Below are 19,171 nucleotides of genomic sequence, written 5' to 3' on the forward strand. Positions count from 1 at the left end.
TGAAAATACCATGGCTTGGGTCAGGCACACTTTAGTCCTCAAGCTGACATCTTTGCTCTTCAACACTTTAAAAAGTTCCTGTGCAGCAGATTTACTTAATGCAATACAGCAAAGATTTAGTGGAACTGAATTTTACATCTGCCACCTGTCTCCCCAGCTTCTCCCATCTCTGAGCTGCTTGCTGGTATTCTGGGCTGGGTTTGTGTGTCTCAGGCTACTGCCTCCCCTAAGGCTTACTGGCCAGACAGGAAACTGTCTCCCCACCGCTGAGCTTGTCACAGGGCTTGATGCACAACAGGTCTACAGTAAGTCTGTTGAAAGGGATGGGACTTCCAAGAGATTAAAGTTGTCGTCTTCCCTCTCTCCCAGGAAGTACATTGTATCCTGTAAACAGGCAGAAATGCCCCTCTCTGTCCCCTGGGACCCCAGTAACCAGGTAAGGCCCACAGCTTACAACCTTCCTTCTTGTCAGAGTCAGAGTGAGCTGAGGGTAGGCCTGATGGAAGCAGGGGCTTCGTGGCAAACCTGGTGACTTTGTAGTTACGAGGGCTTTGCTGGATTCCCCCTGTTTGGCAGAAGGAAGCCAAGGCTCCCAGAGAAATGATACAATGACTCTATCCAAGCCTCCTTTCCCAAAGCCCAGGGCCCTTTCCAGAGTTCCCCTCACCCTATCAGGATGCAGATTCTTCTTCCCACACCTGAACAGTGTTGGCACAGGGGCCACCTGAGGAAGGGAGAGCAAACAACCTCTCTGTGTTCTGTCCAGGTGTATCTGAGCTACAACAATGTCTCCTCCTTGAAGATGCTTGTGGCCAAGGACAGCTGGACACTGTCCTTGGAGATCAACCAGGTAGTTGAGCCCACCCACCTTTCCTTTCTCCCCTGAGCAGGAAGAGTCCCTTATCTTGGTCAAAAGTGAGTGATTGCAAACAGAAACGCTCTCAAACTGGGATTTCTGGAAATGAATTGGGCAGATTGTGGAACCAACCTAGGAACAGAAATCCAGCAGTCTGCATAGGGCCTGGAGTGAGAGCCAGAAAGTCCTTTCTCGGTGGCTTACTACCTTTTTGGCCCCACCCCCTAGCTCCCCATCTCTCTCTCTCATCTCTGCCACTCTCTGCCCAGTGCTCTCCTTTCCCTCTGCTCCTTCTGCTGAGAGAAGACCCAGTCCCATCTTCTGACTTGCTGGGCCTTTGGGCAAGTCATTCCCCACCTTTGACACTGGAGGTTGGACGGGTATCTGGCTTTGAGGAGCCATAACACAATTGCCTCAGCTGCTGCTTCTCAAGGCATTTCCTGATGTCCGTTCCCCAAGCCCCCCAAATCCACTGCCATTGAATTGATTCCGTCTCACAGCAACCCTACAGGTCAGATTGGAGTCCTGGTGTGGCGTTGTGGGTTAATGTGCTGAACTCCAAAGTTGGTTTGAACCTCAAGGTTGGCAGTTCAAGCTCACCAGTCACTTCTCAGAAACCCTATACAGGATTGATATGGGTTGGAACCGACTCGCCAGCGCTTAACAACAACACAGGGCAGAGTAGAGCTGCTCCCTAGGGTTTCAGAGGCTGAGAGTCTTTACAGCACTAGACAGCCTCATCTTTCTCTCATGGAGCAGTTAGTGGGTAAGAACTGTCAGCCTTGTGGTCAACAGCCCAGTGCTTCACCCATAGTGCCACACCACCAGGGCTCCTATTTTCCTGTCCATTTGTTCTGAGTCCTCTCAATTCTTCATGGGGCTACAACTCAGGCTCAGAGAGGTTGAGTCACTGGTTCACAGTCACACAGCAAGCTTCCACCTTCCAAGCTCCAGCATCCCAGCCAGCCTACCCATCCCCCAGCATAGTCGGGGAGGGGTGCAGGAAGGAGGGTATCCGCTGTCCCATGCAGGTGCGTCTCTATATCCTGGAGGACGACAAGTTCCTTTCCTTCCATGTGGAAATGGTGGTGCATGTGGATGCAGCCCAGGCCTTCCAGCTGCTCTCCGACCTGCCCCGGAGGCCCGAGTGGGACAAGCACTATCGGTGAGGGCCGGGCCCTGCAGACTGGATATTGCACTTGAACTTAGAGATAGCTAAGTTCAAGGTTCTCTTCAGACCTTGGTGTGTGAAGTCCCAAGTTCTCAAGGTAGAATTCCGGATCTACTGGTGGATGGGGGCATGGAGAGGGCTTCTGGACCATGTCTGAGCTCTGGGACAATTGACAGAATGGCCAATTTGCCAAATTTATCAAATTTGCTGATTTTTCTTGTAAATGTGTTATTTAAAAATGTAGTCAATGACTATGAAGAGAAATGTATTCTTATGAATCCATGTGTTCCCCAAATTGACTGACTCCTCATATGAATATCTTCTTGAACTTAGTCAAGGAAGATAAACATGTTCTTAAGAAAACTGCCAACATTACAGTGTTTAGTATGGATACTTTTTTCAAATCACTTTTAAAGTCATTTTCTGCTATGTCAACACCCTACTTTTTGAGTGTTCTTAGATCACTTCTTGAATGGCTTATTCACAAGGAGACTATATTTCTGGGCCTATGCATGAGGAGTAGCTATTGTTAGGTGTCATCGAGTCGGTACTGACTCATAGCGACCCTATGCACAACAGAACGAAACACTACCCAGTCCTGTGCCAACCTCACAATCGTTGCTACATTTGAGCCCATTGCTGCTGCCACTGTGCCAATCCATCTCTTTGGGGGTCCTTTTCTTCTTCGACCTTCCACTTTACCAAACATGATATCCTTCTCCAGGGATTGGTCCCTTCTGATAATATGTCTGAAGTATGAGAGATGAAGTCTGGCCATCTTGGCCTCCAAGGAGCATTCTGACTCTACTTCTTCCAACACAGATTGGTTTGTTCTTTTGACAGTCCGTAGTACAATTTAATATTCTCCTCCAACACCTTAGCTCAAGCACATTGATTCTTCAACAGTCTTCCTTATTCATTATCCAACTTTCACATGCATATGAGGTTATTGAAAATACCATGGCTTGGGTCAGGCGCACATTAGTCCTCAAACTTAGTCCTCAAATCTTTGCTTTTGAGCACTTTTGAGGTCTTGTGCAGCAGATTTGCCTTAATGGAATGCGCTGTTTGATTTTTTTGACTGCTGCTTCCATGAGTGTTGATGTTGATCTGAGCAAAATGAAGTCTTTGACAACTTCAGTGTTTTCTCCGTTTATATGGATGTTGTTTATTGGTCTAGTGGTGAGGGTTCTTGTTTCTTTACATTGAGGTGCAACCCATACTGAAGGCTGTGGTCTTCAGTCTTCATCAGTAAGTATTTTAAGTCCTCTTCGCTTTCAGCAAGCAAGGGTTTATCATTTGCATATTGCAGGTTGTTACTTGGAATCTTCCTCCAATTCTGATGCTACATTTTCTTCATATAATCCAGCTTCTCAAATTATTTGCTCAGCATACAGATTGGATAAGTATGGTGAAATATATAACACTGTCTCACACTTTTCCTAATTTTAAACCATTCAGGCTGTAGTCTTGGATCTTCAGCAGTACCTGTTTTAAGAGTTCTTTGCTTTCAGCAAACAGGGTTTTGTCATCTTCATATCGCAGGTTGTTAATGAACCTTCCTCCAACTATGTTTTTCTTCATATAATCCATTTTCTTAGATTATTTGCTCAGCATACAATTGAATAAGTATGGTGAAAGAATACAACCCTGTCGCACACCTTTCTTAATTTTAAATCATTCAGTTTTCCCTTGTTCTGATTGAACAACTACCTCTTGGTCTATGTACAGGTTCCTCATGAGCACATTTAAGTGTTCTGAAATACTCATTCTCCGCAATGTTGTCCATAGCTTGTTATGATCCACACAGTCAAAAGCTTTTGTGTAGTCAATAAAGCACAGGTAAACATCTTTCTGATATTCTCTGCTTCTAGCCAATACCCATCTGACATCAGCAATGATATCCCTCATTCCAAGTTCTCTTCTGAATCAAGCTTGAACCTCTGGAAGTTCTGTGTCAATGTATGCTTGTAACCTTTTAAAAATTATCTTTAGCAAGGTTTTACTTGCATGCAAAATTAATGATATTGCCCAATGATTTCCACATTCTGTTGGGTCACCTCTCTTTGGAATGGGCACAAACACGGATCTCTTGCAGTCAGTTGGCCAGGTAGCTGTCTTCCAAATGCCTTGGCATAGATTAGTGAGAGCCTCCAGTGCTGCATCAGTTTGTTGGAAGATTTCGATTTGTATTCCATCAATTCCGGGAGGCTTGTTCTTTGCCAATTCCTTCAATGCACCTTGGACTTTTTCCTCCAGGATCATTGGCTCTTGATCATATGCCATCATAAGGAGGAGCTGAGTTTTTGGAAATTCAGTGAACAGGTCATTTGGCAAATTGGTCTCCTTCTCCTTACCCCCATCTATCTGCCTTCACCAGAACAGATTCACTTTGAACTGTATATACATGGGCTTTCTGCCTAAGGCTTATTTGAAAAACAACCTGCATTGCTTCAAAAAATCTTGGTCTGGGTGAGCCCAGGGCCTGAGAGGTGATTTAGTGATGGATGTAGGCAGAGGTTGCATATGGTAGAAAGGCGGGCCTATCTGGGCATTGAAGGCCAGGATCAAATCTTGATACTTGATGGGGTTGGTTGGGGATTGGCCTAAGGGGAATGGGAGCCATTAGATGGCTGCTCCCCACCTTAGTCAGCCTCTGAGAACAGGTGGAAGAGAAAGGGAGAAGGCAGTGAATCTGGGCATGACCATGCATATCTGTGTGCATGCCCTGTGTGTAGGCCTGGGCCTGCGGTACAGCTCTGGCACCTGACAACCTGAGCATGAGTCCTGGCTGTGCTTCCGTACTGGCTCTGTGACCGTGGGCAGCCCCGCCCCTTAGTCTCAGCTGTGTCATCTACACTGGGGATAATCAGAGGTTATCCTTTGATTTATGTGAGGTTAAATATAAAGCATATCCAATAATGCCTGGCTCAGTAAATTGTAAGTGCAAGGACTAAGTTGTCACACTAGTTCATGGGACAGGTGTCCCTGCACAGGCATGTAGAGACATGTGTGGATCATTGAGTCTGTGCACATGTGTCCACCCACGTGCGTGTCTGCACATGTCTCGGACTGTTCTGTGTCCACATGTGTACGTGACTGTGTGTATCCCTGTCTTGCCTGGGACTTCTGCCTCCTACTGGTCCCTGCTGAACAGTGCAGGGGATGAAGTTTCAGAGAGGCTGAAGCATGGGTGGGGACAGCTAGGTGACCCCCTCAGCGGGCCCTGAGCTCCCGGTCGGTCTCCCTGCAGGAGTGTGGAGCTAGTGCAGCAGGTGGATGAGGATGATGCCATCTACCATGTCATCAGCCCAGCGCTCAGCAGTGACACCAAGCCCCAGGACTTTGTGATCCTGGCTTCGAGGCGGAAACCTTGGGACAACAGGTGGGTGCTTGCCTGCTGAGGCACAATGTGTGGGAGGAGAGGGGGAAGCAGCTTTGGGACAGAACTATTTCCTATAAGCCATGGGTCCCCAGCTACCATGGCAGACCCTGGTAATGTCGTGGCTTTACCGTGGATAAAATGGGAACAGCCTCCCCAGCTAGCTCCCTTCACTGTCCTCACTCATGTCTCTGTGTTGGCGGATGCTTGCCCAGGCCCCGGACAGGTATTTCTCATGTGCTGAGAGCCCATGTGCCCACTGTGCCACAGGTGGGATGCAATTGCAGATAGACTCACTTCCATTAGAGACAGGCCAAAACGTGGGGAGTCCCTGCCTCCCACCCACCACCACACACACAACCCTTGCCTTGAGTGTCTGCTTTGAGGGGCTGTTCCAAGAACCCCAAGGTGAAGGCATACTGGCTCCTGGTAAATTTGGGGTTGCTAACACCTCTCGGGGTGGGGCCAGGTGTTAAAAGCTATGTATTTTAAGACCATTGGGAAGAATGTTCATGCCAGAGGGCGGGCTCCCAAGCCTGGTTCTTGACTGAGTGGAACAGAACCTGACCTTCTGTGACCACCCTCCCCTTCCCTTCTGCCACCCCAGAGACCCATATGTCATTGCGCTGAGGTCAGTCACACTGCCTACACACTGCGAGACGCCAGAGTACAAGCGCGGGGAGACCCTCTGCTCAGGCTTCTGCCTCTGGTGCGAAGGCGACCAGCTGACCAGGGTGAGGCCTAGCATCCCCTCCCACGTCCTCCCTCCCGGTTCCGCTGGGACACAAGTGTAAGTCCTGAGCTCAGCATCATGGACACAGAGACAGTTCAGACCTGTCCCCTTCCAGCAGGCTCCCCCTGACAGTTTGTGCAGAAAATAAGACTGAAAAATTAAGATTTCTTTTGTGCAGCAAAGTCAGAGTCTGCTGGGGGGTCTTAGAGAAAGCCGTGGACATGGAGGGCAAGAGACTGGGTTCTGATCTAAAATTCCATTGCATTATTTATTTACATATATCCCCCTTCTTGTCTAGGAAGGCTTTATATGGCTCTGAGGATTCATAAACTTTATCTGACTCTGAGGATCCATAAAACTCGGCAGGGCAGTCTGTGTTAATTGAAAACGTAGGGAGGAGGCTGAGAAAAGGAGAGGGTGGGGAGACTGCAGCTCCCCTTCTTCAGCTCAGAGCTTCTCTTAGGGCCCTGCAGCCTCCAGTCTAGTACTGAGACTCAGCCAGGAAGTCATAAAAACCAACCAAACCAGTTGCCGTTTCATGGACTCTGACTCATGGCATCCTTATGTGTGTCAGAATAAAACTGAGGTCCATAGGGCTTTCAGTGGCTAATTTTTGGAATGTAGATTGCCAGACCTTTCTTCCGAGGTGCCTCTGGGTGAACTTAAATTTCTACCCTTTCAGTTAGCAGCCAAGTGCTTTTAAGCCAAGGACTCTAGGGACTCAGCCAGTGTATGCTTCCTGAATGATCCCTATGCTAATGATCCCTATGAGGTTGTGGCTCATGTCGTACTTGTCACTGAGATTCCAGAGTACCTTCATTTAATTGGGATTCAATGCTGTGTTCTAGGCCTGTCTTCCACTGTGGTAGGGGGTGGCAGGGAAGCCAGGATTGTCAGCACCTTAATGGGGACACAGGGAACTGTCTGGAGGAGGTCATGCTTGCTAATCATGTAACCTTCTCTCCAGTGTCTACAGCTCCAGGGTGCTGACGGTAGGGTATTTGCACCACATCTGCTTCATGCCTCCCTTACTTGTCCTGATTGTGGTGTCCTGTCCTCCCCTGCAGGTGTCCTACTACAACCAGGCCACCACAGGCTTTCTCAACCTCGTGACCACCAATGTGGCTGGCCTCTCCTCTGAGTTCTACACTACCTTTAAGGCCTGCGAGCAATTCCTCTTGGACAACCGTAGTGACTTGGTGGCCCCCAGCCTCCAGACCCTCTAGGCACCTTCATCCTGCCCCAAGGATACACATGCAGAGCTCATGTGAAAACAGATATTTATTCCTTCCTGTTCCCCCCACCCACACCCCCCAGGAAGCCTTGGCCTCAGGCTCTCCTTGCCCAGCAGTCCTGGGTGGTCAGTTTCTGTGAATGTCCGCCAACAAGTCCTTGCGGAAGTCCTGGGGCAGTCTGTAGTAGACCCGGGTTTTGTCCATGGCCCTGGCTGCCAGCAGCCCTGCCCGCACAGCTGCGTAGCTGTCCCTGGTGAGGCTGTGCTCCACCGTGACCGTGGCCTGGGGGGACGCTGCCAACAGTCTTGCCACAGTTCCAGCCACGCTCTGGCCCAGCAGCCCTGCCTGCAGCTGGAAGGACACGGGTTGCCGGAGTCCCTGACATAGCTCCAGCATGTCCCTGAGCAACTGTTCTCCATAGCCACTGTCCAGCACCTCCTCAGGCCAGCCTGGGGCCATGGTCACATGGGGGAAAACCTCAGCCACAGCTGCAAGAAACTCCCTGCCAGCCACGTGGCCAGGGACCTCAAAACTCCCGTAGGAGAGTGTGGCCCCCACCCACACAGGCCGAGGCAGGTGGCCCAGGGAAGAGAGGTGGGCCAGCACGGCCAGGGATGGACGGAGGGCTGTAGGCTCTGCTATGTACAAGTGGACACCCCAGCGTCCAGGGCGCGGGGCGAGCTGCAGTAGGCATGACTCCAGCGTCAAGACAAAGCCTCCTGAGACCTGGACGATGGGCACAGGGTCCCCGGTTGCAGCTTCCTGGAGACCAATGTTTAGCAGGACCATGCCTTCTTTGTCTGGAAGAAGCAGCAGAGGAAAGGGGGTCTTGGGTTCAAGTTATCACAAAGTGCCAGAGGCCCTTATCAAAGGGGCTGTGCAGGGGTGATGAGGACCCCCATGGAAAAGGAGAACTGTCTGCAATCTGCTCAGCAGATTGAGTTGGTCCTGGGCTCCGGTGGGAGGGTTGCTTTATAAATGTGCCTGGCACTCATCAGCATGGGTGGTGACTTGGCCCTGGGCCTCTGCCTGCCTCTCTCTCCTTCAGCTCTGTATGGCTGAGGGCTGAAGGGACCCAATCTGAAGGCCAGGAGCCCATGTTCTTGGTCCCACTATATGCCCTTCCTCCACCCTTATCCCACCTGTCTCCGGCATGCAGCTTAAATAGACCCACATTGCCACAGTAACAGAGACCCGAGGCACCTACCTACCCCAAGCAAAGGAAACCGCACAGTTTGACAGACACACAGGCAGACCGTACCTGGGAATGTAATTTTTGCTGTACTCCCATTGCCTTGGATGCCAGGAACCAGCCACTCCACTCCCAGGCCATCACCGCCGGGGGGCTGGAGGAGAGGGATCAGGCTGCCTCCTGTGTAGTAGATTTGCTTCCGAGTGGCATTGGCTGTGAGGTACCAAATTGCTAAGATGAAGTGGCCACCACTCACGGGCACCTTCTTTTTAAGCCTCAGTGTAACCTGCCAGATAGCTGTTTCCTCCGTTTTATATACTACAATCAATGACCTTGCCCAAGGTCCTATATAGTCTGTAAGGATAGTCATTAGGATGGGAGCCTGATGTAACCTCCCTGACCCTGCAGCTGGCATCCCTCCACCTCACTTATGAACCTCCCTGGAAAATTAAGGAATGTGGAACCTGTTGGGGCTCCTTGGTGTTGTCTTCACCACTTACAAGCAGGATGACTCTGTGTAAATTACTTAAATGTCCTGACCATCCTAGCAACTCCTTCGGCTGTCACTCAGATTTCTCCCTTCCCATGTGACTCCCTTTCAGCTCTCTTCTTTTCTCCACCCTCTGGAGAACCCAGCCCATATTGCCCTCCACACCAGGCCCCCTCTGTACCAACAAGCTGCTTGAACTGGGACAGAACAGGCTCGAAGAGGTCATAGTAGATCTGGTGGGTGGCACTGTTGTCCCGGACGTAGAGGAGATCGTCTACTGATACAGGGTCCGAAGAGCTCTGCCACAGCGTCAGGCTGTACCTGGGGCCCCAAGAACTGCCTCAGCCACCTGCCTGGGCCCAATTCCCTTTGCATTTGGAATTGCTGTCCAGGCTTGACAAGTCACCTCTCCCTGAGACCACCCCCTTCCAGGGCCAGAAGCAGCTAGAGGGGATTCAGGAACAATGATAACAGAGGCCAGACAGAGGGAGGTTGGCGTGTCCTATCCTCACTGTGTCCTGTCTTGGAAAGGGACAAGGACAGAAGGGGAGGAGGCAGCCTTGGGACTCCTGTGGGGCGTCTTTGAGGACGCTGGGGCTGGGCAGCTTGAAGCCGACTGGCTGAGGATGTCCCCAGTCTCTACAGGGCTATCCTAGGCAGACTGCAAGCACAATCTATAGCCTCAGGACTACAGCTGGCTCCCACAGGAGGAAGCTGCAGAGGCAAACTGAGCCTCAGTGTAAGCAGTACCCAACAAGCAGAATTACCACCAATGCAAGGGCTGTCTCAGGAGGTGGCAAGCAGCCCATCACCAGAGGCATACAAGGAAAAAGTTTAGAGGGTGTGAGCACCAGTGGGAATTAGACCATGAGCACTTGGGATATTCCTGGGGGCTAAGGTCTAGAGTTTTCACCTCTCAGATTGGCCCAACAGCCAGCTGAAGTGGGGCCAGGCGGCCCGCACCATGACTGCCCTCACGGGGAAGGTGATCCTTTGCGGCATTGCTCCCACCAGCTCCTGCATCTCCTCTACCATGGCCCGCGTGTACGTCCTGTTGGGGCCCAGGGCCAGGTAAAGCGTGGTCCAGCCAGGAGAAAGGGTGGCCTCAGGATATTTCTCCTGAACCATAGCCAGGAACCTGCAGGGAATCAGAAGTATAGTCATTCCGGGCTGTGCTGGCCCTCTTGGGCTTCCACCCTGGCAGTGGGATCTCAGAGAGGCCTGGAACACAAATGGCTTGTTCACGGTTCCACACCAAGGTTGGACCTTTGGAGTCAAGGAGGCCTGGGTTCAGGCCCTGACTCTACGACCTTGGGTAAGTTGCTCAACGATGGTGTGCCTTCAGACAGGGCAGGGATCCTCAAACATTTCCTGTGGATGAAGGAGAATGAGCTCATGGCTCCAGGATGAGCAGAGCTGGGCTCTGACAGCTTTGAGAGTCTCTGAGGTTTCATATTTTCATTTCATTCCAATTTTTCCCTTATGCAAATTTTACTAGAAAAGTAATGTTACCTTATCCCTAAGTAAATTTAGCACCTCAGGACGAGAAGCCATATTTATCTTGGGCTGTTGGCTACATGTTTTCAAACTGCTGCATTCCGAATGAACCTCAGTTTGAGAAGCATAGTAAATATAGAGTGGACTGACTGCTGTCTGGGTTGATGGATGGTAAAAAACATGGGACTTAGAATCAGAAAGGCCTGTTTTTGAATCTTTGCTCCATCACTAATTAGACTGGTATCATTTCTGACTCATGGCGACCCCACATGTGCAGGATTGAAACGCTCCATAGGGTTTTCAGGTTGCCAGGCCTTCCGAGATCTGAGTGGGTTTGAACCACGAACCTTTAGGCTAATAGTCTAACACTTAACCATTTGACCCACCCAGAGGTTCTTTACTGGACTTAGGCACTGGACTTTTTAATTTCTGAGATAACTCCTGTATCAGTAAAATAAAGATAAATACACCTACCTCCTTCTCATTGTACAAATTAAATGGGACATACAATAAATATTCAACAAATTGAGCCACAACTACTGTCAGCTTTCTCATCTGTAAAATGGGGAGAAAAAATATGCCCCTAACCTGGTAGTATAAGGAGCTCTGGTAGCGTAGTGGTTACGAATCGGGCTGCGAACCTTAAGGTCAGTGGTTCGAAACTACCAGCCGCTCTGGGAGAAAGATGAGGCTTTCTACTGCCGTAAGGATTTACACCCTCGGAAACCCTGTACAGGGTCGCTATGGGTCGGCTCCGACTCGAGGCACTTAACAACAACAACAACAACCTGGCAGTATGGCTATGTATCAAGCCCGATATATTCTGTTTTTGGATGGACCTTCCTTATAAGCAATCGAGAGAATACTATGCATCCTGTTCTGGTTGTGGCAGTGCTGGCATCTCCAGGGGAGAGGGAGGGAATGGGAGTCCTAGTGCACTGTAGGATAACACTGGACTGCTAACCACAAACCTACTAGCCACTCCTCAGAAACCCTATATACAGGGTCACTGTGAGTCAAAACCGACTTGACAGCACTTAACAACAACAACAAGGAGGGAATCAACATTCTAGACTTTTTGAGCAAGTCAAGCATTGTGTTGGTCACTGGACCTGTGTGCCTTCGAGGAGACTGACAGAGTCCACCTACTGAATGAGGGTTGTGTTATAAGGACTTGTGGGGGCCGAGGGACCTGGAGAGAAGCCGCTATGAAACTTGGGATGTCAGGGACATTTTCAGAAAGGCAATGACTCTTGGGGGCGTGCCATAGGGTAATCGCAAGGTCGGTGGTTCAAACCTATCAGCCACTCCTTGGAAACCCCATCCGGGATTGCTGTGAGTCAGAACTGACTCAAGAGTACTTTATAACAATAACTGAGCAGAGGTTCATTGGAAAATGGGGGCAAGGCATTCCAAGCTGAGGGAGCAGCCTGTGCAAAGGCTCTGAGACTATTGGTGTGACTGGAGGCAGACTCAGCAAAGGTCCCCCGAGCACATCCTGTGGCAGATGTTGAAGGATGAGGACACAGCTGGGAACAAGAATGGGACACTGACCCTGTGGCATTGACGTGGACTGATATGGGCACGTTAGGGCCCCTCAGGATATCAGCATTGATCCACACAGGCCTCCGGACTCTCCCATTCTCTGTGTGCCGCCGCAGAAGGTCCAGGGAGGGGCCCACAGCCTTGAGGCTCTTGAAGTCCAGTTTGATGCCTGTGAGGAGGAAGGTGAGGGCTTGGTCAGTGCCCCCTGGTGCTAAGGAGGAAGGGGCTGAGGAGTTGTCACTACCTGGGGCAGAGACAACAGGTATATGTGTACCTGTGCATGGGGGCTGGGGGCCAGGTAGCATATTCCTGCTGGGTGTGAGGTAGGGCTTTCAAATGGGCCCACCTCTAGAGGGTGTGTGTTCCCATCCTCAGAGGTGAGGAAGCAGAGGCCAGCTAAGAACCTGGGTCTTAGTGGGGCTGGTGTAGTGGAGAGCTCTGATGAAAAGGGGCTGAGTTTCTGGACAAGGCAGGCTCAGAGCTCCCTAAGCCTTGTAGGAAGGTCATTTGAATTGAGGACAGTGCCTCTTAATAGGGAAGGGCAGTCTAGTTAGAGGAAGGACCCAACATGAACAAAGACCCGGAGGTGGGCACATGTATGTCCTTTTCAGGGTAGTAAGGTGAGGGGGATGAAGGCAGTGGTAGGAGATAAGGTTGGGACATTATACAGGGATTTCAAGAAGTTGGTCAAAGCAATACTGCTTTGTCCTGAGGCAATGAGGAACCATGGAGGGTCAGGGCAGGAGAGTGTGGCAAATAAAATTGGCACTTTGGAAACATGACTCAGGTGTATATTGTGTGTGTGTATGTGTGTGTGTGCTGGTGGTGGTGGTTGAGGGTGGTTGAAGGCAGGACGCCAGTGTGGGGGGAACACCAGGAACATGTTTGGCACTTTGAGGTTTACCTTGCACCTTCATATCCACTTGTCACCTGTGCATCCATGCCTCACCAATTCTTCCTGGACTTGGGGTGGAAAAGCCAAGGCAGTGAGCAAGTCAAGGTGAGAACTAGACTCAACTCCTAGTGGTGGGATCCCTGGACTGCTGCTGAGAACCAGAGGGCCTGGGGTGCTGGGCTTCAGAGGGGCTCTTACCCTTCTGGGAAGTGGACAGCACAGTCTCCAACCACTGCTGCAGTGTGTTGTCGCTGTAGATGGCTGGGGGGTGTGCCATGATGGGGACCTCCGATTCGTTGACTGTGTTGAGCCCTTCCACTGTGACATCCGCCTCTAGGACCATGGCATTACCTATGTGGGAGCCAAACTCACGTCAGGTCCATTTTCTGACATTAAATTTTCTTATCATAAAAGGATTACATGCTTATCATACAACATTTGGAAAATACCATAAAAAAAAGATTTAAAAATGTGCCTGTATCTCAGTCACCATTCTTGTATTAATGCGTTCTTTTCTATCTTTTGTCTATGTAGTTTTACACGACAGACCACACTGTGTTTATAATTTTATATCTTTTTTCTTCTGACACTCTGACACATTTCTACAGTCCTTCATCTGTCTCATTAAAAAAAAAAAAAACAAACATGATGATTAAAGCCATTGCTGAGTCCCTTCCCTGTGGTTGAGCTGACCACTCCCCATTCCTGAGGCATTTTGGTAGTTTCTTCATTTTTTTTTTTTTTTTTGCTACTCCTAGACAGTGAGGAGCCCTGGTATGGTGCGGTAAGATAAGCACTGGGATGCTAACCGCAAAGTTGGTGGTTCAAAATCACCAGTTGCTCCTAAGAAACCCTAGATAGGGTCACGATTAGTCAGAAGATGACACTTGACAATAAGCAATGATTTATGTTTGATTCTGATTACTTCTGTTCCTTACTTGTGGAATTGAGTCAGGACAGCATAGGGTCATTTTAAAGTCCATATTACCAAATCTTATTAATGTTATCAAAAAGTCCCCTGGTTAGTGCAAATGGGTTGCATTTGACTATTAACCAAAGGGTTGGTGGTCTGAACCCACCCAGTGACACCATAGAAAGGCCTCATTCATAACAATTACCCTGTGGAGCAGTTAAACTCTATAATATACACTACTGCCATGAGTCAGAAGTGACTTGAAGACAACAGGTTTTATCAAATGACTTTCTGTAAAAGTTGTTCCAATTCATGTTCCTACCTGAAGTGCAGGAGATTGCCTATCTCACTGCACCTGGACCAGCATGGAACATTGTTTTTTTCTCTTTTTAGTTTGTGCACTTACTTCAATCAGTGGGCAGTCTAGTGAGGAGCTAAGCGCTCGCTGGTGGAAGCAGACAGTGGAAGATCATGCTAGAAATACTCGGTAGGAGCCCTGGAGGCACTGTGGGTTAGGCACTAGGCTGCTAACAACAAGGTCTGCAGTCCAAGCCCACCAACTGCTCCGAGGGATGAATCTGTCTGTTCCTGTAAGGATTTACAGCCTCGGGAGAGTCAAGAAGGGTTATATAATATTACAAACAGCAGTGTTGACACTATCGTTGTTGAGTATTGTCAAGTTGGTTCTGACTCATAGTGATCCTGTTTAGGGCTTCCAAGGTGGGTTTGAACCACTGACCTTGTGGTTGGCAGCGCCACACCAGGATCCCTCCACATTGGAAGGGACCTTTTCCACTCACATGGTTTCCACTCTGACCGTTCTTACTTACCTGTTCTGAGTCCCTCCAATTTCATCCTCTATACACCCTCCTGTTAAAAAACAAACAAACCGAAAATCCCCATTGCCCTGAGAATGAACTCCAAACTCCTTTCATGGTCATCCTGCAATCAGGCCCTGACAACATTTCCAGTCTCCTCCTTTTTTGTCTCTTTCTCATTCTCTAGATTCCAGCTACTCCAGTCTCTCAAACTTTAATGTACACACCAGGGACCAGGTTCAGCATGCAGGTTCCGATCAGTAGGTGTGGGGTCCTCAGATGCCCTGGAGCTTGGCTAAGGGGTGACTCTCTCTAGTTACTGCTGTTGGGCACTGTCCAGCTGGGGATGGGACCCTCAGTTTTCTTCCTGGCCAAAGTCCCAACTTGGTGGGACCCCAGTTGTTCCTCTGCTGCCCTAGGGCTGATCTCATGGTGATCCTGGGGTGTTGAGATCTCAGGCATTAGCTCCCCAGATAAGTGTCCTCTCTGTCTGGTCTGATTCCCTAAGGGAACAAGGCTCTGTCCTTAGGACCAAAGTTGGCCAACTAGCCTCCCAATCAGAGGAAATGCTTGAGCAGCAGGTCCGCCTCTCTTCTGCTGAGCACCAAGTGTGCTCCTCCAAGAACAACTCTGTTAGTCCTTCATTCATTCAGCAAACCTTTCCTAGGCACTTACTCATGGGTTTCTGTCTGTGGGAATAAGGGCCAGGAACCTGACACCTAGACCTTGATCTGCTTCATACCTACAGTGTAACCTTGGGCAAGATCCTCTCTCAATCACGACCCAATTTCTCACCTGAAATTGAGGGGATTGTGTTTGAGCAGAGCACAAGTGTAGTCCTAAGGCCAGTAGCCTCAGCATCAATTGGGAACTTGTTAGAAATGCAAATTCTCTAGCCCACCCCAGAACCACCAGGGTTAGGGACTGCCATCTGTGTCTTGCTGGTGCAAGCTCAAGTTTGACAACTTTTCCATTCATCTTTCATAGTTATCTGTATGAGCATCACAGCAACCCTGATGGAAAGACTGTTTACCCCTCTTTCACTAGAGATTGAACGTAATGTGGTTTCTAAGTGTGGGCTTGATACAGACAGCTCAGTACCAAGCAGTGTCACGTAACTTCTCTAAGCCTCAGCTTTGCTTCTGTAGGATGGGTTGTAGGGCCATTACAGAAGCCAGTACAATCTTTGGAGTGTGCCCTTCACGGTGAGTGTTTGCTGACAAGTGGATGCTACAATTTTGAATCTGAGTCTCAGAGTGGTCATACATTTTGCTGAGCTGTTCACTGTTCAGTTTTGGTAGCATGGGGTTTCAGACTCAGATCTTCTGGTTACCTTAGGCTTTGAGGGCAAAATGCCTCCTTAGCAGGGAGCATCGTCACCTGACAGATTCTGGGAAGGGAGGCCAATGCAATAATGACTTTGGAATTGGACATCTTGGTTCTAATCTTGGGCCCAGAGCTAAGTAGCTGCTCAATCTTGAGCTAGTCACTTAACCTCTGAGCTCCAATTCCTCGTGAGGACTATGAAAAGAACATGAGAATCATCCATCATAATGACATCCCACAGGGGACCTTGGTGGCACAATGGTTAAGTATACTTGTTGTTGTTGTTAAGTGCCATCGAGTTGCTTCCGACCCATAGCGACCCTGTATAGGGTTTCTGAGGAGCTGCTGGTAACTTGAACTGCCGACCTTGCAGTTCAAATGGCTTTGCAGTCTGGCGTGTTAACCCACAGTGCACTGGCCACTGCTAATTGAAAAGGTGGGAGTTCAAACCCACCAACTGCTCTAAGGGAGAAAGATGTGGCAGTCTGCTTCTGCAAAGATTACAGCCTAGGAAACCCTATAGGGCAATTCTACTCTGACGTGGATTGACCACATAAGACAATAACAACAAGGCCACCCCATGGGAAGTTCCTTATGACTATGATGGCTGGTGGCTATCTGCCATGGGGTCGGTTCCGACTCAGCGACCCTGTACGGGAGCAGAAAGCCTCACCTTTCTCCCACAGAACGGCTGGTAGTTTCGAACTGCTGACCTTGAGGTTCACAGCCCTATTCATAACCACTACGCTACCAGAGCTCCTTTATGACTATAGATAGTCTTATCTTTATCTCCTGTCTCCCTCTATCTCCACCACACCCTGCCTGTCCCTGTCTTGGTAGTTGGACTTACCACTCAAGGCAGCCCCCATGTCTGCCTGGCTGTTGGCAGCATGATACCAGGTGACCAGCAGGCCATCCCGGTGGCTGATCTGTCCCAGGCTCACAAGGTAGTCCAGCATGTCTGCGTCGGGACGGCAGGCCGCATCTGGTTTACAGTCTGGAATGAAGGCCCCGGGGATGTTTGTGACAGTTCCAGCCTCAGGATCCCTGTCCGTTTACCCCACAGACTCTCCCTGGGTGCCCAGCATGTAAACTAGCAGAGACAATGAATCTCCACTGGTGTCAGTGTTTCAAGAGAAGGAAGTGGTGAGCTCCTAGGGCTTTCTGGGCTGGGGCAGCCAAGAAAGGGACTGTTCAGACAAGGAAAGATTGTAGGGGGGCTTTAAAGTGTTCATGTAAACATGACAGAAAGAGGGGCTGGATTATTCCAGGCAGCAAGAACAGCATAAGCAAAGGCTTAGGGGTAGGGAAGAATGTGGTTGCTTAAAGGAACAGCCACTGGTCTGGGGTATGTGGAACTTAGAGAATGGGGCTAAACTGGAAGAGAGGCTTGTGATCAGGTTGCAAATGGCTTTGAATGTGTGTCACTGAGATCCAGTGGGCAGTGTACAGAGTAAGCATGGGCTGGAGACAGCAGGCAGGGAGAAGAAGAGGGTCTTCATGAAAAGAGTTGCCCCTGAGTTGATGGGGCAGGGCCTTTGAGGATAGATAGCACCTGATGTGACAGAGTAGAATTGCCCTACAGACTTTCCAAGACTTAAATCTTTACGGAAGCAAACTGTCTTAGCTTTCTCCTTCAGAGTACCTTGGGAGGAGGAGGGAGGTGCAAACTGCTGACCTTCTGGTTAACACCCGAGCACTTACCCATGACATCATTAGGGATCTGTTGGGGGTGGTGTGTAGGGGATAGTAAGAGAGAGACAGAGATGATGGGGGGTTTGAGGTGACACCCAGGCCCCTGTCTGAGTGGTATCCCTTCTCTGAGAAGGATGAGTTGGCTCACGGTTGCGGTGTGCAGAGTTTGGGGTGCCCAGGATCCATCCAAGGACAGAGGTGTGTGGTGAAGCTCAAGATTTGGTGGGCTGCAGGGGAAGGAGAAGAAAGAAAAGCCAGTGGAAGGAGAAGAAAGAAAAGCAAGGGGTGAAGTCTTGATAAGGTTGGGCAATGGAGAGACAAATGGAGCTGCTGGTGGGGAATGAGTATCAGTGAGGAAGAAGAACAGGAGAGAGAGAGACCATCAGAACTGTGACTGGGGAAGAAGTCTTATGGGTCTGAGGAATGAACAACTCCTACCTGGCCGCGTCGGCTGCTGCATGGTGAAGCCCAGGACCATCCCAATGGTGAGCACCAGAGCCACACTGACAATGCTGACAAGTGTCCACTTGGTCTGATTATCCGAGCACCCCTTCCTGCAGGCCATGATGCCCGTCTCTAGAGAATGCCTCCTACCTCCTTAGGAATCAAGGTCTCCTGCAGTTGGGATTGGGTGGGAGGCAGGAGCCCCCAGTGACACTCGGTTCTCCTGCAGCCCTGGGATGTCTCAGTAGAGGAGGTGGCATCTGAGGTCCCTCCTCCCTTCCGCTTCCTTCTGCCCTTACCCTCCCAAGCTTTTAACAGGTCAAGCAGAAAATCCTGCCACCACCCCCAAGATGACCTTTGAGCACAGTAAGAGGCAGCAGAGAGTGTTGGGCTGAACCTTTCAGCACCATCTGTTGGCCCCTGCCTGGAAGTCAGGGGACTTGGGATCTTGCTGGAGACCTAAAACAAGTGTTATCTCCTGTATGTAAAAGGAAACAATTGAGTTGAGCAGTCTGTAACATCCCTTCCTCTTTTGATCCTAGGGCTTTTTGCCCTGCCCTAGGGAGTTCCATGAAGGACTTCTAAAGACACTATATAGGCAGACCAGCCTGGAGCAGCTAGAAAAACAGAAGATACTTCTTGAAAGACTGACAGGAAAAATACAAAACAATATAAGCTGACTGACTGATTAGTACAAGGACAAGCAAGTTGCTTGCCCAGGAGACATCAAGGCAAGTGGTCGGGTCCCCTCAGAGCAAACCCCCTTCCAAGACTAAGACTCAGTGGGAATACACGCTCTGATTGGTGACCACGTTCGCCACCGATAAGGGGAAGTGAGGGGAAAACAGCAATGAAGCTGTGAGCTATGCCCTACAACATTCAATAGACTCGTGTGAACCTAGGTGGAGACTTGGTTGGCCAGCAGAGTGGCAAGACCTGGGGACTCTTGGGCCCAGAGTCAGTGACATAGCCACAGAGG

The 19,171-nt window shown here is 49.8% G+C and overlaps 2 protein-coding genes across 2 annotated transcripts in view; one reads left to right on the forward strand and one right to left on the reverse strand.

Moving 5' to 3' along the window:
* The window catches only part of ACOT11 (acyl-CoA thioesterase 11), a 33,013-nt gene extending 25,645 nt beyond the window's left edge, over positions 1–7,368 (forward strand). Inside the window, exons 11-16 of the mRNA XM_006839807.1 lie at positions 370–436; positions 767–850; positions 1,888–2,021; positions 5,281–5,412; positions 6,017–6,143; positions 7,210–7,368. Of these exons, the coding sequence (XP_006839870.1) occupies positions 370–436; positions 767–850; positions 1,888–2,021; positions 5,281–5,412; positions 6,017–6,143; positions 7,210–7,368 (703 nt within the window). The remainder of the gene's footprint in view (positions 1–369; positions 437–766; positions 851–1,887; positions 2,022–5,280; positions 5,413–6,016; positions 6,144–7,209) is intronic.
* Positions 7,369–7,503: 135 nt separating this feature from the next.
* FAM151A (family with sequence similarity 151, member A) lies at positions 7,504–18,313 on the reverse strand. Its single transcript, XM_006839808.1, has 8 exons — positions 18,187–18,313; positions 16,904–17,050; positions 13,195–13,347; positions 12,111–12,270; positions 9,973–10,197; positions 9,241–9,380; positions 8,639–8,782; positions 7,504–8,177 (listed from the first exon to the last, which is right to left on the reverse strand). The coding sequence occupies exons 1-8, from the start codon at positions 18,311–18,313 to the stop codon at positions 7,504–7,506; spliced, it is 1,770 nt and encodes a 589-aa protein (XP_006839871.1).
* Between the last annotated feature and the right edge of the window lie 858 nt (positions 18,314–19,171).

This window comes from Chrysochloris asiatica, unplaced genomic scaffold (genome assembly GCF_000296735.1).
Source record: "Chrysochloris asiatica unplaced genomic scaffold, ChrAsi1.0 scaffold00026, whole genome shotgun sequence".
Classification (NCBI taxonomy): domain Eukaryota; kingdom Metazoa; phylum Chordata; class Mammalia; order Afrosoricida; family Chrysochloridae; genus Chrysochloris; species Chrysochloris asiatica.

Bases quoted from the DNA above. Each gene is read 5' to 3' on its own strand.
- FAM151A (XM_006839808.1), bottom strand. From the start codon at position 18,313: ATGGCCTGCAGGAAGGGGTGCTCGGATAATCAGACCAAGTGGACACTT. The intron at 12,271-13,194 runs GTAAGAGCCCCT...TCCTCCTCACAG, and splicing joins GCTGTCCACTTCCCAGAAGG to GCATCAAACTGGACTTCAAG. The intron at 8,178-8,638 runs GTACGGTCTGCC...TGCTTCTTCCAG, and splicing joins AGCAAAAATTACATTCCCAG to ACAAAGAAGGCATGGTCCTG.